General features: G+C 45.7%; 1 protein-coding gene across 1 annotated transcript; it reads left to right on the top strand.

Moving 5' to 3' along the window:
- The first annotated feature begins 1,574 nt into the window (after positions 1–1,574).
- On the top strand, positions 1,575–27,329 carry EHD3 (EH domain containing 3). Its single transcript, XM_069852745.1, has 6 exons — positions 1,575–2,139; positions 11,865–12,041; positions 16,805–16,902; positions 23,816–24,228; positions 25,285–25,449; positions 26,338–27,329. The coding sequence occupies exons 1-6, from the start codon at positions 1,913–1,915 to the stop codon at positions 26,863–26,865; spliced, it is 1,608 nt and encodes a 535-aa protein (XP_069708846.1). The 5' UTR covers positions 1,575–1,912; the 3' UTR covers positions 26,866–27,329.
- The last annotated feature ends 587 nt before the right edge of the window (positions 27,330–27,916 follow it).

The raw sequence follows: 27,916 nt of genomic DNA, 5'->3' as shown, positions 1-27,916 counted from the left end.
TGTTTGCATGCAAAAAAAAAAAAAATTTAGGATGAGCAGCCTTAATTGCTAGAATAAACGAAGGGAGTGATTCAAGGAATGGAGTTTCCAAGCCCCCTTGCTTTCTAACATTCCTCACCAAAGTGGGAGGCTAGGCGCACTGGTCAAGGATTCTGAGAAAATAGCTCAATAACTAGTCATTATTAAGCAGGTATTCCCTTTATTATTAGCAGCGCTGGATTCATGGGGGATTGATCCTCCAAAAACACACATCCCAAGCAAGAAAACTGTGTGTCTTTTATATTACAGATCTATGCATATTCATTTCATCACCCAAAAAGGTATTCATTCCCTTTCAAAGAGTCATTAACGTATCTTCACACCATGTTTGCAGGCGCAGACAGTCTGTTGAGTGGTCTGAGGACCTCCTCCTGGGGTCCAAAGATGAAGTCTAGAAGTAAGAAGGCTGCAGCCCAAACTTTGAAAAAAACAGTCTCTTTTCTGCTGGAGCAGCAGTGTGGATTCCAGGATTCCTTATCTTGTCTTGCGGGATGCCTGTTCTTGCACAGCAGGTGCCCCTTTAGATAAACACCCCTCAAGGCACATACCACTATAGGGTATACAAGCTTATAGGGTATACAAGCTTACACAGTTGCTACAGATCAAGACACAAGCTCAGACGCTTGCCATTCATCAATCCCCCTTTAGCAAAAAAACCCCAGTTTCTCAAGACACATACCACTATAAGACATACTAACTTAGACAATTACTATTGAATAATACACAAGCTTAAAAATTTGCCACTTATCAGGAGACAACAGTTAATTTGCCTGTCTCATCTGCTTAAATGGTGAACTCTCTGGGCACTACCATTTGCTCTGGAGTGTGTCCAGAGAAAAGCGACAAAGCTGGTGAAGGGGCTGGAGAACAGGCCTTATGAGGAACGGCTGAGAGAGCTGGGGTTGTTTAGCCTGGAGAAGAGGAGGCTGAGGGGAGACCTCATTGCTCTCTACAACTACCTGAAAGGAGGTTGTAGAGAGGAGGGTGCTAGCCTCTTCTCCCAAGTGACAGGAGACAGGATGAGAGGGAATGGCCTCAAGCTCCACCAGGGGAGGTTCAGGCTGAACATTAGGAAAAAATTTTTCACAGAAAGGGTCATTGGGCACTGGAACAGGCTGCCCAGGGAGGTGGCTGAGTCACCTTCCCTGGAGGTGTTTAAGGCACGGGTGGACGAGGTGCTAAGGGGCATGGTTTAGTGTTTGATTGGAATGGTTGGACTCGATGATCCGGTGGGTCTCTTCCAACCTGGTGATTCTATGATTCTATGTGATTCTATGAAATTTGCACAAGCAGATATTATTTCAAAGGGACAGCAGAAAGAAAATAAAATGGCGGCCGGGCTGAAACTCCCCGCAGAGGAACACAGGGGACGCTGGGCTCCGCTTCGCCACGCTTCGCCCCGCGATTAGGCGCTTTCCCTCACGTCGTGCCCCGCCTCAACATGGCGCTGCCCGGCGTCGCTTCCCGGGGGCTGCCCGCCGGGAGCCGCCGACTTCCGCCACCGCCCCATTTCCTGCAGGGCCGCGCTTAAACAGCGTCCGCCGCTCCCCCGTCCCTCCGGCGCTGCCGCCGCGGTATGTCCGCCCTGGGAGCCGGCGGCGCGAGAGGCGGCTGCGAGGAGGAGCGCCTCTTTTAGGCTCCCGTCGGGACCGCTTCCTGCCTGAAACCGGCGGTGCGGGCCGCGTAGCTGCAGGCGGCCCTCGCGGGTGGGCGCTGGAGGGGAGCGAGGCCTTCCAGGCCGTTCCTCGAGCCCCGTCCGACCTGAGCGGGCATGCGGGGGTAGCCCGCGCCGGCAGCCAAGCGCGCCGCTCCTCCCCTGCCCCGCGTCCCGACCTCGGCAGCCGCTGCGGACCTGGCGTCAGGCGGCCCCAAGATGTTCAGCTGGCTGGGCACCGACGACCGCCGGAGGAAGGATCCGGAGGTTTTTCAGACGGTCAGCGAGGGCCTGAAAAAGCTCTACAAAAGCAAGCTGCTCCCCCTGGAAGAGCACTACAAGTTCCACGAGTTCCACTCGCCGGCGCTGGAGGATGCGGACTTCGACAACAAGCCCATGGTGCTCCTCGTGGGGCAGTACTCCACTGGGAAGACCACCTTCATCAGGTAAAAGCTGGCTGCCGGCCTCCCACCCTCCCGCATGCGCCTGCACCCTCAACGCCCGTAGGTCGTGGTGAGGCAGGGGAGGTCGTTGCTACCTGTGCTATGCCTGGGTCCCTCTTCTGTTCCCCTTCCCGCGTCCCCGGTGCTCATCAGCAACTTTCAATTGAAAAGCCCCCTCGACTCAAACTCTGAGAACTGTTCCTTTGGAGAGGGTAAACGAGATGTCCTGTGAAACACCGACGTGGCAGAAAACAGCCCAGGGCAGGGCTGAGGAGTACAGGCAGGGAATTAGCATAGAGACACGAGTCACTCGAGCCATTTCAAAGTGCAAGGGCTCCAGAAGCTTCACGCATGGGATCCTCGTGGCTGCATGCATCAGGGTAGCCCCTCTAATGGCCATTTTTTTTCACCTTGAAGTCGGTTTTGGGTGATGAGGCAACCTGTTGCTTAGGGAACCTTAAATTGGGCACTTGGGTTTGTAATGGTCTGTCTCATGCTTGTGTCCCTCTTTTTTCTGCACTGCTCCCAAGAGCGACGCTCAGGGCCTAGTTTGAGAAGCATGTGTGCTTAAGTGTAAGTATGTGCACAAGAAACCCGCCTATCTCCAGGGCTCTAAAAAGTAAGCCCTGTTTTAATGGTGTCCTGCTGTGGTGAGATGCTGGGAGCAGCAAGTTCATTCTTAACTGTAAAGAAAGGGCAGCTGCAGGTTTGATATAAAACCGTCGAAGAGAGGGTTAAATTCTTCCAGCTGAACTTGGCTACAGGAACTGCTGCTCTTTCTCTTGAGATTATAGCTGAAGCTATGCTGTTTGCATTTCCTATGTGGCTCATAAGCTTAGCCTTAAATTCCTGTTAAATTCTCGTGTGGCTGTGTTGAAATCTGTGGAATTAACGCAGCATAAATCTGCATGCAAGCCACAAGCAGCCAGTGCTTTGTTTTATCAGTGTGTCATGGTGGAGGAGGGAACTGCAGAGAGGAGAGAGCTAAATCAAATTGACTATGCCTCTTCAGGAGTGACCTTGAGAAATGCAGGTGTTTTTTGTGTGCTGTAGTGTTCCTGCTACTTAATGCGGCAGGCAGGAGCCAAGAACAGAGTGCATTTCTGCCACCTTGTCATGCACCTGGCAAACAAAGCTTGAGTAAAAAGGCTTTTCTTGTGTTAGCAGGTTAAGTAAATGGTGAAGGGGCATGAATGACCCTAAGAAGCATTTGGCACATGATAGGAAAGGGATTTGCTCCTCTGAAAATTAGAGAGGCTAGCTTGGATAACACAGTTATCTGGTTCCAGCCCAGATCTTGGTTCTGTGACTTGGTACCAAACTTGTTTGAAAGGCATTTTCTGTTCTCTGGGGTACTGACAGTTGGAACAGAACTTGCTCTGAAAATGAGGAGATTGCTGAATATCCCTTCCTGAGGTTATTTGTTGTGTAACTAGAACATCTCTTCCTAATGTTTTTTTTTTCCTGAATTCCTAGCATTGGCTTTTCCCTGCATGCTGTTTTTAGCAGAGACTTCCTGTCTTTGCCCTTCTCTGTTCAGTTAAGCCCTCTTTCTGTAAGCTTGAGCTCCTTCTGCAAGAAGTTTGGACACCTAAAGCATGTTTCAGTCAAAAGCAGAAGATTGAGTTTTTGATTCTGTAGGAAGGCAGCAACTCCTTTGCTCTGCTGTCAGCAAGCTCTCAACTTCTTTTCAACCAGTGCATTTCATTCATGCCAGTGTCTTTGTGTTGCAGTCCTCTCTGTATAGAGAGCTGGGCCGAGCCTACCCAGGGCATATAGTCAAAGAGAAGAGACCAGGACCCTCTGTTTTACAGAGTGCTAAATGGACCTAAGAAGACCTTTCAGTATGGCAGAGTTTTTCTTTGTGTAAAATAATGCACAAGAAAGTGAAAGTTGACAACTTCTGAAGAATCCAGGGTCTCTTACAATAGGAGGTACTAGTACTCCAGTATGATGCCAACTGAACAAAGACAGGAGGTGCTAGAAAACAGTGTTGCTTATAATAAGCTTCCAGTGTGAGCTTGCAGGCACTGGTCATTAGAGAGATGAGATAAGCAGTAGGGTAGCATCCAGAGTTACTGTAGGAAGCTGAGTAAGGGCCAAAACTGAGAGCAGGTAGGAGTTAAATGGGGCTGGGGGAGGAAGTGGATGGGAAAGCAACCATTATGTTTTGGTATTGGAGTGAAGCAAGAAACAGACTCTGGACATCTCTAACATAATCTTGTCAGGATGGGCGATAATTAGTGTTTTCCCTATGTATCCACTCCAAACATATTACATCCTGCTTATATTGCCGTGCTATTTGGGGAGATGACTTAGTGCCCCTAAACACTGATGTGGAATGAGCTCAGTCCCAGTTCATCTGGATTCCAGTACACCATTTAAAAAAAAGGACCTTAGTCACCTACCTGAGGTGTGTTTATCATCTAGATATTTTTCCTTATTCTTGGAAAAACTGAGGTAAAACAAGGAAGAAATGAAAGGCTCTGAAGCATCTAAGTTGCAGCACCTTGTAGTGAGGCTGCTCTCTTGTCAGGAGCTGGTGGCAGAAAGAAGGTGGTCACGGGCAGCAGTGAGAAATGTGTCTAGAGGCTGAGACAGGGAGAAGGGAGGTGAGTTGAGTTGTGTGGATCAAAGCCAGTATAGCGAGACCAGAATATTGGTTTGTTTTCAGTGGAACCAGGCTTTTTCTCCCACGCTTTCAGGAACCCAGATAGCTGAGCCTTATTTTGCTCTGTGAAAGATGTAATGCTGTTAACTGCAGCTTTTGCGTTCCTGCTTCCTGTGGTATCCTCTGTTCTTGTTTGCTGCTTTTTCTCTCAGTATACATTTGGCTGATGCTCTTCTGCAGGGCTGAGGTCTGTAAAGCTGTGGTGGCAAGGCAACACCTCTGCTTGGGAATACCTGACAGCCACAGCAGATGCCACTGGAGCCTGCTTCTGCAACATTATTGCTTATTGTTTCCTGTAAAAGGGTAGGAGAACAGCACAGAACATCACTCTTCTAATTCTCTAGGATTCTATGGTCTTTTCTCAAAATAATCCTGGCCTCTGTCTAGCCATCCTCCTGATAAAATAAACAAGCCTGCCAGAGCTTTAGTGACTGTCGACATGGCTTGCTTTTCTGGTGTAGCTACCTCTTCCTTCTACAGCTAATCACTTACATGTCCTGGCCTATGCAGGCCATTTGTCACAGAGCTTTGGTGTGACTTCCTCATGTGGCCCTGAACCTTTCATCACTGTACTAGGCAGTTGTCACCACATCCTCCCGCTCTACTCTTTTTCCTTTTCTGCTCGGCATCACCTCTGCTGCCACGCAACATCCTGCAGGGCTCTTGCATGACTTGTCATGAGCAAATGGCCCCTTCTCCCATGTCTGCAGCACTCCGAGAGACTGGGATCTTCTCACCTGGCACCTATGCAGCTCCAGACCTGCCTGGGAACGGCTACCCTTACCCAGGCTAGCACTAAAACAGCCTTTCTTCCGTTTTCCCTCACCAGGAGCAGGGATAAGCTTGAAGTGGGACAAACAGCTTGGTGCTCACAGCGGCACACCAACTTTTTCTCCAAAAAGCGGTTTGGCCATAAAAAAAGTCATCTCTTGCCTAGCACTCTCTGCAGGCTTCCCCAAGCTGGATGGAGGTTACTGCCCCAGGCCCTTGAAGGTGTTCAGCAGCTTAGAATAAGGCATGCTGCACTGGCAGGGGAAATTGTTCACTGTCACTGGGTGTTTTCCAGATTTTGTTTGCTCTTTTCTCCCAGAAATCCCCACAAATGTGTTGATTGCATGTGTTCTCTAGCTTGACTCTGTTAGCGAGGCAGCCTGTATCACTGCCTAGCAAACACAGGCGGTGACAATAAATCCCCTTGTATTTGTGTGGTGTACAATGGGATTCTTGTGGAGACACTCTGCTGCACAGTATGCCCAAATCTTCCAGAGATGCCTTACTTAAAATAGATGCTATGATACTAACCAGGGCAAACACACTTCTGATTTCATACCACTTGTTGCACATTAAGTGAATCATTCTCTTGTGGCTACTTCTAGCCAGGGGTTTTGCTGGGGTGTTTTGGGTTTAAGTCGTACAAGAAATTAACACAGAAATGCGTTGAAATATTAGCTAAATAGAGCTGTGATAAAATTCTTCTGAGTAGTGGGGCTGGAAGAGGATCATTGTTATTAGGTGGAGGGCTGTTGCTTAGCCTTTCTTGGAAGCTCTGTCCGTAAATGGCAAGCAAACCTCCCAGGCTTTTTTTTCTTCTGTTTGCTCAAAAGCTGTCATATTACTTGTGCATCTCAAACCTGTGAAAACCAAGCAGGTTGTTATGGCAAAGCTGTAAGTTGGCATTAGTAGTAAGGTATATTTCTCAAAAATACTTCACTTGTTGCGTTTGATAATTTATTGCCACTACCTATTTCTTTTCTCTCTAGTAGTTGCAAGGGGAGAGCTTATTCATTTCTGTAGATTCAGTGAATGCTCATATCTGTCACTCCTAAATAGACTATGTCAGACCAAAAGTGAATAACAAAGCCGGAACAGAGGAAAGCAAATAGCAGTAACTAGTATTGCAGCAGCGTCCATTGAGGGCTAACATTTTTGCATTGCCATCCAGGAGGCCTGATGAGCTTAGTTTCCAGAGTCTGGCCAAGTGGCTTCTAACCTACCAAATGGCTCTTTCAGTGTAAAGAGCTTTGCAGGGAATGCAGCCAAGAACATTCATATGATAGTTCACAGAGCCCTTGGTAGGAGAAAAGTGGCTCATCTTTGTTCTCAGCTGCTTCAAGCTGGAGAGAAGTTCCTGTAGCTGCCAGGAAGATATGTTGTGATAACCAGCCAGGGAGGTGGCACTTGCTAGCATTAGCTGTAGTCTGCCTTTGTTAAGTAATGACCCACTTTTGTAGGAAAGTTTGAGGAACCCCTGCATAGGGCTGTTCCCTTCCAAGAATAATTTAGTCTTTTGGGAACTGCTCAGAGCTGCTGCCATTAAGAGAACTCACTTCTGTTGGCATGCTAGTGTGAGCACAGGACTTTGAAATCTCTTTAGATAAAAGATATAAAAAAATAAATGATAAAATACCAGAAAAGGGAGTGGTCATCTTCTAAGGGAATTTTGGATATCATTGCTGGATTTAGTCTTGCTGGAGACATTCTTTGTTTTCTGTACCAAGTCAGATAAGTAGCAGTGATCTGCAGTGCATCCTGGGTGTTGTGTTGCTTGGTTTACTTCTAGGTCTAGTTGATTTGCCTTACCCATTGGCAACTGAAGATGCATTTGCTGGCATGGTGTCAATAAATACTTCTGCTGAACAAGCACAACTTTTTGTTCTTTCTTGAACACTGGATGGTGACTACCTCTGTTAAAATGATGGTGAAAAGTGGAACCCCTGAAAAATTTTCACCAGCCTTCATGCCAGTGGTCCTGTAGTTCCTCACATAGGAACTTACCCTCTCTGATAAGACACACCCAAGTGTACCAGTTGCTGTTAAATGTGCTAGTTTCAATCATAAAAAATCCTTAGACCTTCTTCCATTTCCCTTTTCCCCATCCATTGAATCTGGAAGGCCAAGGCACAGCTGGAGCTAAAGTTGGCAAGGGAAGTAAAGACTAACAAGAAGGACCTCTACAGGTATGTCAATCAGAAGAGGAAGATCAAAGAGAATCACAGAATCACAGAATAACCAGGTTGGAAGAGACCCACCGGATCATCGAGTCCAACCGTTCCCATCAAACACTAAACCATATCCCTCAGCACCTCATCCACCCGTGCCTTAAACACCTCCAGGGAAGGTGACTCAACCACCTCCCTGGGCAGCCTGTTCCAGTGCCCAATGACCCTTTCTGTAAAGAATTCTTTCCTAACGTCTAGCCTAAACCTCCCCTGGCGGAGCTTGAGGCCATTCCCTCTTGTCCTGTCCCCCGTCACTTAGGAGAAGAGGCCAGCACCCTCCTCTCTACAACGTCCTTTCAGGTAGTTGTAGAGAGCTATAAGGTCTCCCCTCAGCCTCCTCTTCTCCAGGCTAAACAACCCCAGCTCTCTCAGCCGCTCCTCATAAGGCCTGTTCTCCAGCCCTTTCACCAGCTTCGTTGCTCTTCTCTGGACTCTCTCCAGAGCCTCAACATCCTTCTTATGGTGAGGGGCCCAGAACTGAACACAGTATTCGAGGAGCGGTCTCACCAGTGCCGAGTACAGAGGGAGGATAACCTCCCTGGACCTGCTGGTCACACCGTTTCTGATACAAGCCAAGATGCCATTGGCCTTCTTGGCCACCTGGGCACACTGCTGGCTCATGTTCAGTCGGCTGTCAACCAACACACCCAGGTCCCTCTCCTCCAGGCAGCTTTCTAGACAGACTTCTCCTAGTCTGTAGCACTGCATAGGGTTGTTGTGCCCCAAGTGCAGGACCCGGCATTTGGCCTTGTTAAACCTCATGCCATTTGACTCTGCCCAGCGGTCCAGCCTGTTCAGATCCCTTTGCAGAGCCTCCCGACCCTCCAGCAGATCGACACTTCCACCCAGCTTAGTGTCGTCCGCAAACTTGCTCAGGGTGCACTCGTTGCCTTCATCCAGATCATTGATGAAGACATTGAACAGGGCTGGACCCAGCACTGAGCCCTGGGGAACCCCACTTGTCACTGGCCTCCAGCTGGATTTCACACCATTTACCACCACTCTCTGGGCCCGGCCATCCAACCAGTTTTCCACCCAGGAGAGTGTGCGCCTGTCCAGGCCAGAGGCTGACAGTTTCTCAAGCAGAATGCTGTGAGAAACTGTGTCAAAGGCTTTGCTGAAGTCCAGGAAGACCACATCCACAGCCTTTCCCTCATCCAGCAGCCGAGTCACTTTGTCATAGAAGGCGATCAGGTTAGAATGTACCCCCACTGATAGCTGGGAATTGGTGGCATTGTGTCAACAGACAAGGAGAAGGCTGAGGTGCTCAACTACTTTTTTGCCTCAGTTTTCTGCGATAACTACTCTCCTCAGCCCTTCTGGGTCATGGGATGGCAAGATGTTGACAAGGGGGATAAAACCCCTCCCACTATAGAGGAGGATCAGATTCATGACCTGAGGAAACTGAACATTTATAAGTCTCTGAGACCTGATGAGATGCATCCCACAGTCCTGAGGTAATTGGCAGATGTGGTTGCAGAGACACTCTCTATGATATTTGAAAAGTCGTGGCAATCAGGAGAAGTCCCTGGTGACTGGAAGAAGGGTGACATTGTGCTCATTTTTAAAAAGGCTAGAAAAGACAACCCTGGGAACTACCAACCTGTCAGCCTCACCTCTGTGCCTGGGAAGATCATGGAACAGATCCTCCCAGAAGCTCTGCTAAACCACATGGAGGATATGGAGGTGATTAAGGGCAGCCAGCATAGCTTCACCAGGGGCAAATCCTGTATGACCAACTTAGTGGCTTTCTATGATGGGGTGGCCACAGCAGTGGACGTGGTTAAACCGATGGATGTGATCTATCTAGACTTCTGTAAAGCCTTTGGCACAGTCCCCCACAAGATCGTCCTCTCTAAATTGGAGAGATATGGGTTTGATGGGTGGATGGTATGGTGGATAAGAAACTGGTTGGAGGGTCGTATTCAGAGAGTAGTGGTCAATGGCTCAAAGTACAGCTGGAGATCAGTGACAAGTGGTGTCCCTCAGGGAACCGGACTGGGTCTGGTGCTGTTTAATATCTTCAACAATGATATTGACAGAGATTGCGTGCACCTCTGCAAGTTTGGAGATGACACCAAGCTGAATGGTGTAGTTGCCACACTGGAAGGATGGGATATCATCCAGAGGGACCTGGACAGGCTGGAGAAGTGGGCCTGTGAGAACATCATGAGGTTCAACAAGGCCAAGTGCAAGGTCCTACACCTCGGTTGGGGCAATCCCTGTTTTCAGTACATGATGGGGGATGATGTGATTGAGAGCAGCCCTGCAGAGAGGGACTTGGGGGTGCTGGTTGATAAGAAGCTTGATGTGAGCTGGTAACGTGCGCTCACAGCCCAGAAGGCCAACTGTATCCTGGGCTGCATCAAAAGAACCATGGCTAGCAGGTCGATGGAAGTGGTTCTGCTCCTCTGTTCCTCTCTTGTGAGACCTCATCTGGAATACTGTGTCCAGTTCTGGAATCCTCAACATAAGAAGAGTATGGAGCTATTGGAATGGTTCCAGAGGAGGGCTACAAAGGTCATCCGAGGGCTGGTGCAACTTCCTCTTGAGGACAGGCTGAGGGAGTTGGGCTTGTTCAACCTGGAGAAGAGGAGGCTCTGAGGTGGTCTTATAGTGACCTTCTAGTACCTGAAAGGCGCCTACAAGAAAGCTGGTGAGGGACTACTCGTAAAAGCTTGTGGTGATAGGACAAGGGGGAATGGATATAACCTGGAAAGGGGCAGATTTAGTCTTGATATAAGGAAGAATTTCTTCACCATGAGAGTGGTGAGGCACTGGCACAGGTTGCCCAGGGAAGTTGTGGCTGCCCCATCCCTGGAGGTGTTTAAGGCCAGGTTGGATGGGGCCTTGGGCAGCCTGACCTGGGTGGATGTCCCTGCCCATGGCAAGGGTATTGGAACTAGGTGAACTTTAAGGTCCCTTCCAACCCTAACTATTCTATGATTCTATTTATAATGTTGCAGCAATTCTTTATTTTTCTTTCAACTTCTACTTTCTACCTGCTAAAGATTTGGTCAAAGCAAGGGAAGAGGAAGTGCCTGCTATCTACTAGCAACAAGCAACACAGTATTATACAAACTTCCATAACCCGACAGTCATTATGTTCTTCATGTAACAATCCAGAGCTTGTTACCAGGTTGTGTGGCCCTACACCATCCTATACTGAGAGCGAGAGGAGTTCTAGTTTGCTTTTCTAAGCCACATGGGTGCAATGGGCTTAGTTTTCAGCACAGGACCAGTGTGCGCGGTGTATTCTGAACATACACACAGCCCTATCCTCTCATGGCATTTGGCTCCTTCCTGTGCCAAATGGAACTGTCCTGTGCATGCCATGGACCCACCCTGAATTTGGCAGGGTCCTATTCAAGTTCTTACAGCCCCATGGATTACTGTCTTCCCTGAAATTTGCCAAACTGTACTTTCAGGGAGGCTGCTAGAGGCTTAGGATATAGTAAGGGATGCTGTGCTTACTGTGTTATTTAGATCGGTAACAGGCATTGGGATAACTCTGCCACCCAAATGCTTAATATTCAGTGTGCTTGAGCATTTTTAAATACAAACCTGTAGCTGCATTGCAGAAGCACACAAGAAGGGAGACCTCAGCAGTCAAGTACCGAAGCTGTCATTTGAGCAACTCATTTGGTCTGAGGACTAAGCACATTAGTTGGATGAGTGCTGGAATGAGCAGCCATGAAGTAATTGGCACCAAAGGCCAGTAAGTTTTTGGGATTAGCCCTGTTAGCAGTGAAATGCTGGTTTTGCTTTGCTATGCCAAGTCTGTTGCAAATGTCTTGAGGAACAAAATACAGAAAATTATCAAACATGATAATCTCTTCCCAGCAGCTATAATCTTCTCAATCTTTTTAATCTGCCTGAAATAAGAAACCTTTACATGTGGGAATCTTGAGTAAAAATGCTACCACATTTTTGAAGCAATTCAGGACAGTGCTAAAAATAGTCTTGGAAAGATCCATACTTGTAAGCTTCGTAATGACACTGCAATCTTCAGTACAGCTCATTTAGGACTTACGAAGCTCACTGTTTTTTGTCTACAGGTACTTGCTGGAGCAGGATTTCCCAGGGATGAGAATCGGACCAGAGCCTACAACTGACTCATTTATAGCAGTTATGCAAGGAGATGTGGAAGGAATTGTTCCTGGAAACGCGTTGGTGGTGGATCCTAAAAAACCATTCAGGAAACTGAATGCTTTTGGCAATGCCTTTTTGAACAGGTCAGTACTCAAGAACTTAGTTGCTCTTGAGAATAAAGCTAGAACCTAATGAACAGCATAGCTAGCAGTTTAAAGGGGTAAGGCATTACACTGTTCTTCCTTTTTTCCCCCCGTCTACATGGCTGATGCAAAGCCATTCCAATCCTACTGGGTGCACATCAATGAAGGGCAAATTAACAAATTCAAGTGGGACAAATATTCATTTTATTTGAACAAACAAAACGGAACACAGCACAATCTGTCCAGCTTGTCATGTAGGAGTCTAGAGGTAAGTCTCTTTTTTTATGCTTTGCTCTTACTTGCTTTTATATTCCTATCTTCTTCTGCTCTGCCATCAGTTCAGTTCTGAAATTAAGTAGTTCAGACTGAAATTAAGTAGTCCAACCAGATATAGCCACTGAAGTCAGTAGAGAAGGGGAACCGCCACAATATCCACATCATTGCTTCCTTGATTTTTTAAAGGGTGCTTGAATGTCCCCATTGTAACAAAACTGCTCTCTTACCATTCTAGTGTCTTACACATGTAACCTCAGGTGCAAACTGATGACAGCTCTAATGTCTTTGCCATAAAAACACTGTAGCAGGGGTGTTGGCCAGTGGCTATGTGACATGAGCAATGTAACCTTTCCACCCCCTGGACGCAGCCCAACCATACTGGATTTTGGATCTTGGCCCTGCAGGAAGCCAGCAGCACACACCCATATCCTACGTGAGCACAAACTGTGCTGCAGCAGGCAGATGGGAACAAATCGACTACACCCATCATTGGCGCCTTCCCTGCTAACACAGTTGGAAGACGTTGCAAACATGGCATCTGCTCAGCCAAACAACCAGGAGAGCTGTGCTTTGGCTTCCTTTCTGACTTCCAGGCTTTGAGTGTGTCTCTCCAGCGAATGCAGCACCTCCTACCAGCACTGACGACAGGAGCGTGGGTGTATGTTGCAGTGAGACATGGAAGGAGCCTGCAGAGAAGCATGAGGAGAAGGTTGATTAGAAAAGAGGGACCTAGCTGCAGTTGCTACTATGTGAAGAACCTCACAGTGCTTCAGGAAGCAGTATCTGATTGCTACACAGGCTCATCATTCAAATACATCAACGTGGTCCTGCACCAGAGAGTTTGAAATGTTTTCAGTATTTTTGAGATATTTTGAGAGCTCCGAACAACTGCATATGGCCAACAGTTAGGTCAAGTAGCTGATTACCCACTTTCTACATCAGGGGAGGAAGGGGTTTTGCCTTATGAAAATAACAGGCCTCCTGCCTGGAGTGCAGAGATAGTGGATTAATAGAACATTGTTCAGAGCAGCTCATCTGACAGCCAGGAACAGCCACAGCTAACAGACTGCTGACTACAGAGGAGAAGCAACATCAGGAGCAAGGTGGGAGGGGGAAGAAGTAAAAGCAAATACCGCAGCACTGGGCTGATTGACGTGTCCTGAAAGCATTCTATGCCTAATACAGCAATGCATCTCTGTGTCCATTAGACGAGGTCATTGCATTGTACTGTACTCTTGTTACTCTTCCTTCTTCTGCAGGGACGGCAGGGCAGAAGGGTGCAGCAGTGTGATTCAGCCACAGCAGAAGTGCAGCCCTGCTAGCAATGCAGGGAGTAGCTATAACAGCCAATTATCCCTTTTCTGCTGACAGATAAAGAAAAGGGGGTAATGTTTTCTAAACTAGCAGAGGAAGACATGCTGAGGGATGCTTGCTTAGCAGTATGAGCATTACAGTGCTGAAAATGCAGGTGGTAATACCTGACTAATTAGGAAATGAAGTGCATGCAAGAATTGACTCAGACAGAAACTTTGCAGAGGTAAGTCAGGGTGCACCCACTGGACTGGATCAAGCCACCCACACTTAACCCTCTTGTGGGCCTGGCTTCTTGGCAAGAGACAATTGCATTTATCTTGCTGCTGCTATGTGTTTACTAAGGCACTAAGCTCAGCTAGGAGGTTATAAGTGGGGAATTTTAAGAAGGGAGAGTTAATCTTCAAGAGCAACCCCTTTAAAAAGAAATAAGAGAGTAACCATGGGCAAGTCTACTTACATCTTCAGTTGTTTAAGGTAGTGATGACTATGGGCACTAGTGGAACAGAGCAACACAAAGCAGCGGTCTTCACACAGACCATGACGGTCTCAACTGAGAAGCAGCAGGCATGTTACCTGTCCTGTGGGGTGTAGAGCCTGCTGCTGGCAGAGCTGGGAGGCGATACTCCCTTCCCAGGAGAGACTGGGATCTGTTGCTTTCTAGGAACCGAGGGAACCTTCAGGATTTGAAGCAGTTGGGATTTAGCTGGGAGACAGCAGCTAACTGTGCTGTACAGCACCTGTCTCCTCCTTCCCAGCAGACAGAGCACTTGCCTATACCTTCCTGGATTAGGGCAGAGATAGGGCTGAAAAGATAGCAGCTATGTGGTACCATGTTATGACCTTCTCTCTTGTCCTCTCCTTGACCCAGGTCATTCCTGAATATTGAGATAAAGGCATGTTTTCCTCATTCCAACTCTACTGGCAGTACCCCAGCACTGGGGCAAAAGGGCCTGGAGCAAAATCAGGGATGTGATTCATTACTTTAATATCATATTGGTTTGGTTGCAAGACTCCTCCCACGCCCAAATTCTGCCTTAGGAAGAGAAGGTGGAGTTAATCCCCCTTTTGTGTTGTCAACAGCAGGAGACATCATGAATAACAGGCTCCTGCTTCATCCCCATGTTCTGCCTGTAAAGTTAGTGAAAGTAGTTTGGCACCATGCTCTTCCCTTCATATGACCCCCAAGTAGAATTAGGTCATGCTCCCCGAGGTTCCGCAGTTCTGCCAGGATGGCAACAGCATTAACAACCTTGCCTACAGTGCCAGAATGCACTTACTCATGCTGGCCTCTGACTTCTATCTGAAATATGTGCAGTACTTACCCTAGAGAAACCAGGGGAAAATTCCCTTGCCTGAGCCATTTAATATTAGACCACAAGGAATGCTCAGGGCTATAGTAATGGAGAGCAAACCTAGGCTGGCTGGAAAGATGAGTAACATGACCTTCTGAGTCTTTTGTTCTTTGCAGCTGTGCCTGGAGCTTAAGAGGAGAATCGAGTCAGCCCCTCGCTTCTTCATATGAGGTGTTGAATGTTCAGAAATGCTCCCTGTTGCCACCTGTTAAACTGGATGTGGGAGAGGAAGGCTGTAATGTGTGGTCTGGAATAGCTGACTGCTTTGGAGAGAAGACACTCGGCTAACCCATGAGAATTCGTTTGTCAGAATCTCTTTGGAATCGGTACAAGTAGAAAAGTTGGGTGAGGTTGTAGCATAACCTGGAGGAGTTCATAGCTGCAGGGACTTCAGGAGAACCAGCTAGTCAGAGTGCTGCAGGGCTTTGTATGCCTTGAATGTGCCTAGTGGCCCTTGTACCCACCTCCATCCTCTGTGTGATTCTGCTTCCTCCCACAGTAGCACAGGGGTTTTTTTATGCCTGGATGTCACACCAGCCTTTAATAAGCATATGTACACATACATTTATAGCATGAAATGTTACCAGGAGCTATGTAGGTGGATAGGCTTTAACTGTCTTTTGCTGTTAGCAACTGAAATAGATAAGCTACAACCCACTGAGAACAAGCACACGTTATTCTTCTTAGGCAATCTTTGCATAGATACAAGATGGGAAACAAGTAGTTAAAGAGCAATTCCTCAAAAATGGGGCTGTAGAGGGGAGAGAAGTGAATTACGAACAATGTAAGTCACCAGTGTCATACTGCTGTTGAAAAAGTAAACATCTCACTGTGATATGTAAACAGGACTGTCATATGTAGGAGATAAAGAGCAATCTATCCACTCTGTTCACCACTGGCAAAGTCACAGCTGGAATACTGCGTCAGCTTGGGGCATCATCCTTGAAGAAATATGTGGAATAGTTTGAGAGGACCCAAAGGAATGCTGCAAGGGTCTTCAGGGATTTGGAAATGAGCCAGAAAGGCGGCCAGAGAGGACTGAAAGACGTAGGGCAGGGGGAGTAGGAGAGACACACAAGCCGAACTGTTTTCTCCAGAGGAAAGACTGGATGGAAACAGTATATGCCATGACAAGAAGGGAAGAGTGAATAATTTTCCATATCTGCTGTGTTTGAGACTGAAAGGCATTGTAGTGTGGGAGATTTTAGATAAGAAGTTAAGAAAAAGGGGTTTTGATGAAAGGATAATTAAGTAATGGAGTAGGCTCTCAGCAGATGTTGGTGAGTCTACATTGTTACGGATTTGGTGAACACTTTAGATGGAAATGTTGTTGATCCTGCCTTGAGGCTGGAGGAGAGACTAAGCCACCTCTTAAGATCTTATGCTGCCTGTGGTGCAAGAATAGCACACTTTCTACCTTTTTAAGACCAGATTTAAAAGAGACCAAAAATCTGAAAAAACAACTTCTTGCTAAAATCTAAACAGCAAATGAAAACATTTGGATTTCTACATTTTCATTCATAATTCACAATTTAGGGCTCACAAAAAAAACCCAACCAAACAGACAAAATCACCCCTCACTCCCTCAAAAAACCCTGTCATAGGTCATAACTGAGACCCATGTTCCAGAAGCAGCAAAATGGAGAAGGTGCTCAGCATAGGCTTCTTTCTTATCTCTTTAAATCAAGAGTAGCTCCAAGCTCCAACTGAAGTCTTGTAAATGAGATCAGACCCCGGCTCATCCCATGCTGCCTGTGATGTTCAGCACATCATAAACATCTTATTTATTTATTTACTTTAAACACGTTTATTTTCTCACAGGTTTGTTTGTGCCCAGCTACCTAACCCCGTGTTAGAAAGCATCAGCGTCATTGATACACCAGGAATCCTTTCTGGAGAAAAACAGAGAATTAGCAGAGGTAAGTTTTCAAACTGACAGTAGTAAAAACCAAAAGGATTTTATGTGAATTTCACCTCAAGCTCTGCTAGCTGTAGACAGAAATGCTAGCAAGAGCCTCTCAGAGAAACTGCATGACTTTACCAATTTCTCTTTGGACTCAATTTGCAATCTGGTATAGAGAATTTAAATGTTTTCAGGGTAGGTTTCTGTCAAGATCAGTGGTACCTGTGTCACGGTCCATTATTTCCCAATGGATTTCCACCAGAATCAGTTAGTACATATGGGCTTTGCAGAAATTCTCACTTTCAGTGACTCGTTGATGAGTCATAAGCAAGGATCCCATGGAAGTCAACTTCGTTTCTTTCCAGTTGACCTAGCATGTTTCTTGCACTGTCCCTGCTTTCTAAATCTAGCACAGGACTGGATTTGGCTTAAGAGCCATTGGCCCCCTGGTATCTGGAAATCCTGGGGACATTGAATGGATCTGATGAATAGCCAAAAGTCTTTTAGCAAACTTTTGTGTGTCTCTGGCTGACCCTATGAAGTGGGCAACATCTTGATACTTAAAACCTAATATCTGTGGGCACTTTCTTACCCTGCAAGGTAGCACCTGATGCCTTTCCCATATTCTGGTGTTCCATCCCATAGCATTTCTGATAATTCATGCCTTTCTCACTTTTATAATGCTTTTTTTGTATTGGAATTGTTCTTGGGAGCTTCATTTTCTCTTTTAATTGAGCAGCCATCTTGCATTGAGCTGTGTTGTGTTTCTTTTATTGGTATCTTCCACTGCAGGGACCTTAGCCAAAGAAGTGTCAATATAGCTACAAAGGACAGCTAGAATTAGGTGAAAATTCATATTAGGCTTTTCCAACATGGGCCTCTGCATTGCTAAGGGATCATAAATTTCTTCCAGGCAGCCTAGAAAAGGTAGCAAGTTGCACAGGCCTTCATCAGAAAGTTGAAAAATGTGCTGTGCAAGCGTTTCTCCCTTCAGCAGAGAGTGTTTGAAAGTAGAGATAAAGATAAATTTGTATTATAGGGTGTAAACATTTTTCAGTCAAAAAAAAAAGCTCCTGAAAGCAACCACTTCTTTAGGGCAGCTATCACTGTGAAAAAAACTTGCTTAGGAGGAAATATTTTTGTTCTTAAAGGAAAAAAAAAAGATGTCATGAGTCAAAGGGGAGACATTTCAAGTCCCTGAAAAGTTTCTTGGTCCTCTTTCTGCAAAATTTCTCTACCAAGCCTTCCAGGCCTTGATGTCCCATTCCTACAGCTACTCTAGTAAATGCCAGCAATGCCAGAGCACACTTATGCACAGCTGTGTGTGGTTAGGAAGATCACTGGAACACTTTGATCTGAACAAATAATGCCTGTCCAAACATCTGGGAACAGTTGAAGGAATGATCTTCAGAATTAAGCAATTAAGTGCTTATGCATTGGCCCTGTGACTACAGTGTGTGGTCATTCAACCCTTTTGCCAGAAGTTGAAAACTAGATGGAGCACACCCATCTCCTGCTCATCCTACCATCCCAGAAATTTGTTCTGATACACCTCTAATGAGATAAGGGGCTGCTGCAATCTGGCTGTCAGCTGACTTAGTCACAGCAGTTAAAAGTACAGGGTAGGTGGAATCTCAGTATGTCGTTGTTTATATCCAGGACAGCCTGAAAGTGCTCCTGTGGCCATGTTAGATGGCCTTGCAATAGCTACAGGACAAGGTCCTCATCTGTTTTAAATCGGTGTAGCTCTGCTAAAGCTGGCAGAGCTCCAGCAGTTTCTGTCTGCAGGGGATCAGCCCAGGGAGCAGAAAGAGTCGAGAATGTCAAGGTGCTTATGTTTAGGAAGGGCTGCTGCCAGGCATTGGCTTGAGCATATCTCAAGGAAGCTGGTGTTTGAAAGGTAGTTGTGCCATGGAAGAGGAGTAAGAAAAGGTGGTCAGGCTGTGGCCATTGCCACCAAGCTTATGCACTAGCTGCCCTCATTAGCGCATTAGTTTGGGAGGTAGGTAAAAGCAGTAATGTGGTTTCTAGGCAGAAAAATAAGACAGTGATAAAAACTGCTGACACAACAACAGCAGTTGCTGCCCTACTGTACCTTCACAGCCTGCTCAGATTTCACTCACACGTGATGCAAGGTCAGGGAAGGGAGTAGATAGTAAAGCAGCTTTCTTACAAATTTGAGGGGAAAAGTAAAGATGCAAGAGATGTGGCAGGCTTTCCCAGTCTGCCCATCCCATGAGAACCAGCAGCATTTCTAAAAATAGGAAATTCCTCTCGCTGGGAACATCACAAGTCTGTCTCATTTCCTATTGGATGTCAAGAGAATTAGCTAACCTATACAGTGTGAGTTTAGCAGAATACCGTGATATCAAAGTTTAGTAATCCATGAGGGCCATCTTATAGTCCTGAATTTCCAGGCAGTAGCTGTTCCTGTTATTGCATCAATGTTAGAAGGAGCAGGAGCGAGGAAACTAGGTTTAAAGGAATTATTATGGGGCCAAGACCAAGTTCTGAAGCCTCTCATTTGCCTGAACTGAACTCTGAATTAAATTCACTACCCCATTGCTGTTGGAAAGACTAGCATGACATCATATCTGTGGACAGATAGCGTGCAGAAGCGCCAGTGTACCGATGTTAGTGCTAGCAACAGTCGGCCTCATGTAGCCAGCAGCAAGGCTTTGCAAATGAGTAGCAAGCTTTCCTCTAAGGAATGCTGTGTAATCCTGAGAAATGGAGCTCTGTGCTGGCTCTCTTCCCAGGACACACATGATTGTAAAGGCCACCTTCCCCCTGCAAGGCAACCCATGAAGTTTCCTAATAGCAGACCTGAAGGTTTAGGCCTTATCAGGAAGTTGAGGATAATGCAGTCTGTCATAGCTGAAGTTTGCATCTTCTCAGCATTCAGTGAGATCACCAGCCCTGATGCAGCTGTTGTTGCTTTGGTAGAGTGTAGTCAAGGAGCTGCCTGTAGCGACTTGTCCTACTGAGCTCCTGTGACTCATGCATTTCTTCATAGTGGGCATCCATGGTGTCTGAAGTGTTGTAGCTATATCCCCTAGGATATACAGGTTTCTTTTACAGGCCTGGTGGGAAGTATTCCCGGGATGTCATGGCGTAAAGCATCCTGCCCTTTGCTGCTTCTGTGTTATCCCTGCCTAGAGAACAGCCATTTCTCTTCTGGTCTTTTTCATGTACTAAGGCATGGATCGATGTCCACATCTAAAGAACCACTCATTAGATTGCCTTGTCCCTTGCTCTGTGTCCTCCTTTCTTTTATTGTTTACAGCTTAGCAATAGGCAACAGCAGGCTGTGGAAATGCCCATAAGGGAAGTATTTGTACCAAGGCAGCACAGTTTTGGCTACTTTGACAATTTGATAAAAATAGTGGTGTCCATTTGCAAAGCACTTTTCTGGTGTCCCATAAAAGAGTCCAGGCCACCCTGCTGGGAGAGAAGATGAGAAAGGAATAACTGTACATAAATAAATGAGGACAAAGGTAAGTAGCACAGATCAGGTCATAAAGTACAGCAGAGCCAGGGCAGGAATTAGGACTTCCTCATAATTCATCATCTTGAGCTGACTGCCATGCTGATTTAGACACCTGGTAACAGCAACTCATGTGCTTCAGCAGCAGTGCCTTCCCGGGGAGACCGAACCTTACACACTCTGCTAACCATCTGTCTTGACTTATACTTGTCCTGAGCTAAGTAGATCCAAGTCTCCCATTTTCAGTAATGCCTAGGCTGAATTTTATTTGATCCCTGTTTCAGGGTAGTACTTCCTAAATATATCCTGAACACTTATTTCAACTTCACTCTATATTTGTCATCTCCTTCCTCTCCCATGTTAGTGATGAGCATAAGGTCCTAGCCAGAAGAAAAGGACTGGCAGCATCATTCCTCATGAGCTTTATTTCCAATATACCCCATTCTAGCCTTTTTCCAGCTTCCCACCCAGTTCCATTCGGCTGGCTGCAGTGCAGCCCACTCTTCCCATAGCCCAGGAAACCACACACTATCCTTGCTGTCTCTTCCAGTAAGGAAGAACTCCTAATAGCAGTGGCTTCAGCACCAGGGGTATTTAGTCACTCACCAATATGACAGTGAGAAGAAAAATGCTAATTGGACAACAGTCTTAGGCAGTGCAGAGCTCTCAGACTGACTACGTCTCAAATAGCAATGCTTGGAAGAAAAAGCAAGTACCAAGGGAATTGATGGACTTTAATTTCATGCAATGCTGTTTAGGGCACAATGGCAACAAAAAATATTTTTTCTCTGAATAGTTTTGTCACTTATGCTAGCAACAGCATGATGTGCAATTGAAAGCATCCACTCTAGCAGCCTCTAGAAGGGAGGTATTTCAACTGTTTGCTATAATACTCCCCACTGGTAATGTTTGCTTATGTTTTGTATTTCACTGCACTGGTTAGTTTTGACTTCCCTGTTCACCCCCACTAGAGTGCAGTAGCCACTCTGCCAGCTTGCCAGATTCTATCACAGTCTCACAGAAGTGTACTGTTCCACTGAAATGGAACATGGTTCCTATGGTCACACAGTTCTGCATTTCCTCCAAGAGCAGCACAAAAATGAGCATAAAATCTCTGCAGTTGTGGCTCTTTTGATTCCTAGGAATATGTGAAAACCACAAGCCTAACTTATCTGACCTGAAAGCAGGATGCACCAAACCATGATTTGTTCAAGGTGAGGAATGGGGAGTGCTGTCCTCGTGACTGCTATGTTTTGCATTTCTGAAACTGGAAGAGAAAAAAATAATGCAAAATAACTGAGATTAAATAGTCGCACAGATAGAAAGGGCTGTGCTTCCACATGCATGCTCTGCCTGTTAACATTTAGCAAATACTTAATTTTTGTGCACTTTTCAACAGTTGATTAGTTTTTCTATTTTAGTGTCCAATGGGCTTTCCAGAAATAGTGTAAGTATGTTTCATCAAGGAAAGATAGTTACACCCATCTGTTTTTCGTCAATTTTCATTATTTATGCCCTTCATGTATTCTTTCAACGTGCATGGGTGCTCAAGCACGGTGATGCTGTTATTAGCTGAAATCTGCATCACAGACCAAGCATTGCAAGTGTCAGACCAAGTGTAAGAAAAAGTCTATATGTGACTACTCATCCACTTACACTGAGTGAAGCAATCAAGTTGAATCTTGTCTCTGTGACAGGTTGTAGTTTACAACTATCTCTTTGTCTCTCCTCCCACTCTTGGTTCCCAAGTTAGTCTAATGTTTTTTGTGTCAGTCCACATAGAAATCTGGAAAGAGGGACCGAGTTCTGCTGTGTGCACATAAAAGCTAAATCAGGCTGTCATAAGGACGCTTTGCTCTGGACAATGCACCTATCAGTTTTACTCTTGAACTAGTCTGTTTCCACTGACAAAAAGCAAGAGACCTGTCAGTCTGTGGGTCTCTCCACAACCCTGAAAGCCTTGTAATCAACAACACAAAAGCAGAAGGCCACAGTCTGCCACTCCAAGTTCTGGTTAATGTAAATGTTAGCATTAGCAATATGACACCAGCCCATCTTTCCCAGCTCAGAACATGGCTGGAAGATGTAACTCTCTCAGTGCTGTGAATCACCAGCTCCAAGACAAGTTATTTCTTTTAAGTGCAAGCAAAGGCAGAAATAATCAGTAAGCTGAGACCTGCTTTAGAAATTATGACATGTGACATTCATAGAAATCTTTTAATCCTGAAGGACTTCGATCTACTTCTTAACATGCCCACAGATAGACGTTACAAGAGTCTCTTTATATCCCCTGGAAAGGCAGCCATGTCCACAGAGGAGTGTGGCAGCTTTTTACAAAGATGGTTTAGGATGAGCTGCAGTGAGGTATATACAGTATCCATAGCTCACTTCTTCCCTTCTGGCTTCTTGCAGGCACCAGCAGCTGCTCACCTGGAGAGAAACTTCCCTAAATCACTGTTCTTCCCCTCAGTTCCAGCCATTTAATCTTATACTCTTCCCCAGCACTCTCCTCTCTCTGTTGAACCATCCCTCCCTGTGTCTCACACCACCCACCCTACTTCCTGCTCATTTTGTATGTCCTCAAAGGGATTGATCACTTCTCCCTCCCTTCCTCCCTTAGTTTTCTTCTGACCATTGTGTCGCCTTCCTCATCCTTTGCTTTATAGTCACCTGTCACTGTCCTCCCATCCACCGTGCGCTGCGTCCTGTTTTGCTGTTTTATAGCTCCTTCCCTGGACTTGGAAGGGCTTTCAGGCAGGAAATCACTGTGACTGGTTAGACTAAGCCTCCAAACACTCTCCCTGGAATAGGCACTTGTTTCATTTCCTAGAGCTATTCCCTCTCTAGGTAGTCTGTTTGCTGTGCCAACTTTCCCATCTTCTGATGTTGTCCTCAGACACAGAGCCAATCTATCGGTTGATTCGTTGTCACAAAACTCTGCATTATAGAGGGCTGTGATCTAGTGAATTTTCATCCTCTGAGTAACACCAGCTTTCAAAGGACAAGAAGGGAGTTCCCAGTGACTAAAACTCAGCAGGAAGGAGGTGAATTGCTAATAGCAGAAGCACAATTTAAAGCAGCAGTGACAGCAAACAGTGAGAGATCTGGTGCAAAGCAGCCACTTTGGGTTTTTCAGCATTTCTTGATCTTGCTATTCCTATTCCATCCCACTCAAACTCCACCTTCACAGTAGCTGTGGACACGGTTTTACGAGGCAGGATAACCAGTAGTGTGCTTACTATCAGACAAGAAAAGCCAAACAGATAAAGCCAACCACTACAGTAGCTACATGCTAAATAACTTACAGTACAGTCCAGGCAGAACTGAACATTAGATGTGTGTGCATGCCATGTTTAGCAATGGCTGGCATAGTTCATGTACAGCAAGCAGGCTTCTCTATGCCTGTGCATGTGCATCTCTGCTTTTCCTCCACCTCTTGCAGGTTATGACTTCGCGGCTGTATTGGAGTGGTTTGCAGAGCGGGTTGACCGCATCATTCTCCTTTTTGATGCACACAAGCTGGACATCTCTGATGAATTCTCCGAAGTCATCAAGGCCCTGAAGAACCATGAGGACAAGATGAGAGTTGTTCTCAACAAGGCAGACCAGATTGAGACTCAGCAGCTGATGCGGGTGTATGGTGCCCTCATGTGGTCCCTGGGGAAGATAGTCAACACTCCTGAGGTCATCAGGGTCTACATTGGGTCCTTCTGGTCCCATCCACTGCTCATCCCCGACAACCGCAAGTTATTTGAGGCAGAGGAGCAGGACCTATTCAGGGATATCCAGAGCCTGCCCCGCAACGCAGCCCTGAGGAAGCTGAATGATCTCATCAAGCGAGCACGGTTAGCCAAGGTGTGTGTTGATGTAAAAGAACCCAAGCATTCTTTTTGGGCTGTCTGCAGTATGCAGGCTGTGAGGAAGTTATTTGGGCCAGTTCAGCTTGCAGGGCTGGTGAATCCTACTCTTTTTTTCATCCAATTTCGCTCAGGCTCAGCGTGTTAGTTCAATGCACTTCAAGGAAGAAAGCACCTCTTGCTTTGTGCATCAATCATGATAGGCCATAATCAGGAAGATGCCCACAGATCAAAGCAGGTAGCACTTGAGGAAATGTGGAAAGCAGTTGCTCTATGGTAACAACTTGAGAATGAGGGCCAATTCAGTAAGTCAGAATCACACACCAGGGGAATTGGTAAACTCTAAGTCTTTTGCCTTAAATTTTCTTAGCCAAGAGAGATGACTAGCTTAGATGCATGCAGAGGAGGTGGAGACTCTTACAAAAATAGCAAATAAGCCTGCCGTGAGTGTGGAGCTATATGGGCACTGCCAGAAATTCCATCTGTGAATATTTGAAGTGAGCTGAGCGAAGCCCCTCAGAATACAGGGAAAAGCCTCATATCATATGAGAAAATAGATCAAAAGATTCCCAAAAGCTTTCTGTGCAAGAGTCTTCATTTCTGAGAGAAAACTCTTGGTCCACCCATAAAAGAAAGCAAACCAAAATGTCACATAACTTAAGGACTCTTATTCATACTAACACACTAAAGAGCTCCAAAACCTATATGTTTGGTTTGTTGAGGTTTTTTTTCACTATAAAGCCAGGCCTAGTGGAAGAAAAAAATTATTGAAAAGATAAAATTCACTCCCTCCAGAGAACAAGTATGAATGAATGTTAGTTCTTGTGTGCCCAAGACACATACACAGTCCTCCCCTTGTCTCAGCACAGCCAGAGAGCACAGCTGAGCAGCACTTAGCACACGGCAGATAAGGGCAAGCTGAGTTGCTGAGCTTGCTGTTCAGAGTGGGACAAGATGAGGTTGACTGCTAGGCACAGATGCTTGTTTCTTGGAAGAATTTTCTGATTGGCTCTTTAACACTTTTCTTAATTCCATATTATTTTGTTCCCTTCAGGTTCATGCCTACATCATCAGTTCCTTAAAGAAGGAAATGCCCTCAATGTTTGGGAAAGACAATAAAAAGAAAGAACTTGTTAACAACTTGGGAGATATTTATGCCCGGATTGAACGGGAGCATCAGATCTCACCAGGAGACTTCCCTAATCTGAGAAAGATGCAGGTAAGCAGTGGCATCTTGGCTAGAGCACCAATCATCCAAGAAAAGATCATTAGAATAACTGCAGGCAATATGGCATGAGCCACACAGAGGTTGATAGGTGTTGCTTGTAGAAAGTGCCTGTTACAATGTTAAAATGGGCCTCTAAATACATGCAGGCTATATTTGGATATGAACACTTTTTGAACATAAAGCTCATATGAAGCTATAGCTGCCTTCATTTCTCAAATGTTGGTCTAAATAGCACTTTAAAGCCAATTATTTCTTTTCTTTTTCTTTATTTTTAACTCCACATTCTGTTTTCAGATTTTTCAGGCCTAAGAATATTACTGATTTATATTAAAAGGAAAGCTATATTCTGGAAAGCCTGTGTACATGCCTTTCCTCAAGAGCTGTGTTTTTTGTCTTCTGCTTCAATCTTTGTTTCTAGAAAGAGAGAAGGGAGGCTGTGAAAACTTAAAGCCCCTTTTCTATTTTAAGCAGAGAAGCAGGTTTTCTGTTTTGCAGAACTGAGACCTGGCCCAGTGTTCACGTAAGTCAAAGACTTCAGAAGACTTTGGATCAGAACCTTGTATTGTACATTCAAACAGTGCTGGTGTTACTACATTGCTGCCTTGGGCAGCCTGATCTAGGTGGATGTCCCTGCCCATGGCAGGGGCGTTGGAACTAGATGATCATTAAGCTCCCTTCCAACCCAAACTATTTTATGATCCTGTGATCTCCTGCCACATGCTGAGAAGCAGGGCTATCAGAGAAGGGAATAATGAGGTCCCGACTCCTCTGCAATAGGAGTTTTTTGAGCCAAACAGCAGACGGGTATCCCACTCTACACTGTTACTGCACTGTGCACAACCATATTGCTCATCTTTTGCTATTTTGTCCCACTTTAAGGATCAGTTGCAAGCACAGGACTTCAGCAAGTTCCAGCCTTTGAAGAGCAAGCTGCTGGAGACTGTGGAAGACATGCTGGCCAATGACATCGCCCAGCTCATGGTGCTTGTACGCCAGGAAGAGTCACAGCGACCAACACAGATGGTGAAGGGAGGAGCTTTTGAGGGCACCTTGCATGGTCCATTTGGCCATGGCTATGGTGAAGGCGCTGGTGAAGGGATTGATGATGCTGAGTGGGTGGTGGCCAGGGACAAGCCCATGTATGATGAGATCTTCTACACACTCTCGCCTGTTGATGGTAAAATAACTGGTGCCAATGCAAAGAAGGAGATGGTAAGGTCTAAGCTGCCTAACACAGTGCTAGGCAAGATATGGAAACTGGCTGACATCGACAAAGATGGCATGCTGGATGATGAAGAGTTTGCCTTGGCGAATCATCTCATTAAAGTCAAGTTGGAGGGTCATGAGCTGCCAAATGAGCTCCCTTCCCATCTACTCCCTCCATCCAAAAGGAAAATAACAGAGTGAAAAGAAGGTTACAGGGGAGAGGGAAATGCAAGAGGAGAAAAATAAATGTAGTAAAATATGTTTACTTAAGTTATAACTTTAGATGCAAGATCACCATTGGATGTATACCTGTTTTGTTGTATAAAGTAAAAAAACTAAAGCAGAACAAAAAAGTCCAGTCCTTTATGATGATATGCAATTAACTCTTCCGGTGTAATGTCCCTGCTTTCTAATGTAGTCAGTAAATATGAAGGTAAAGTAAAGATATCGAGATTAGGAGAATGTGATAAGCAGGAGTAGAATTTAAACTGAAGTGGGCTGCATTTTTTGAGAGTGGGTAGGCACTGACAGAAATCTATTAACTGCCAGTATCACTTTTGAGCTTTGGCTGCACCTTCTGCTGTTTAATGGGTCTTCAGGAGACTGGAATAAAAAACCACAAGGTCTCCAAGTTATTGGCCAAACTAATGAGCACTTCCTAATTCTTATAAGCCCACACTAAAATGCTAAACAATAAACACAATAGTAACAATTTTATGAACCTTGTTTCACTGTTACATGCAAATGTCACAAGCATTTCCTTGTCCTTAAAGGAAAAAAAAAATAAAATCTGAAACAGCTCTGAATTGGGCAGCTGGAGTTCCTTATTGTTTGCTGGGGGATAGGCACTAAGAATTCCCGATCACCTCTACCTCACATTCAGTCCCTGGAGGAGATTTGTTCTGCAAGTGTGGCTATGAGGACCCCAGCCCAAAGTAAAACAGAAAGAGGGAACAGTAGGTGGGTTGTAAGGGAGGAATGCCACTTCCAGGTTCACTGAACATTTCAGAATCGGTGGATAGTGTTTTCTCTTTGAACAGTGGTTGCGTTTGTCATTCCAGCAAAGTGGTATGTTTACTCTCATTGTGCAAAAAGTTGGTGAAAAAAAAAAAAAAGGTGAAAGTTGGTCCCTTTCTTACTGTAGATATAAGAACCTTGTGAGAACCTTGCACTGTCAGGTAGATGGTCCATCGTAAGAGCAGAAAACACAGTGGGGCAGCGGGCAGAGCTTGCTTAGCTGCCTATGCCCCCC

This window comes from Phaenicophaeus curvirostris, chromosome 2, assembly GCF_032191515.1.
Source record: "Phaenicophaeus curvirostris isolate KB17595 chromosome 2, BPBGC_Pcur_1.0, whole genome shotgun sequence".
Taxonomy (NCBI): Eukaryota; Metazoa; Chordata; class Aves; order Cuculiformes; family Cuculidae; genus Phaenicophaeus; species Phaenicophaeus curvirostris.
Note: the sequence above shows the minus strand (reverse complement) of the source record. Positions and strands in the feature narration are given on the sequence as shown.

Excerpts from the sequence above, each read along its gene's own strand:
- EHD3 (XM_069852745.1), top strand. The coding sequence starts at position 1,913 with ATGTTCAGCTGGCTGGGCACCGACGACCGCCGGAGGAAGGATCCGGAG. Across the intron at positions 12,042-16,804 it reads GGCAATGCCTTTTTGAACAG|GTTTGTTTGTGCCCAGCTAC; the intron begins GTCAGTACTCAA and ends ATTTTCTCACAG. Across the intron at positions 24,229-25,284 it reads AGCGAGCACGGTTAGCCAAG|GTTCATGCCTACATCATCAG; the intron begins GTGTGTGTTGAT and ends TGTTCCCTTCAG.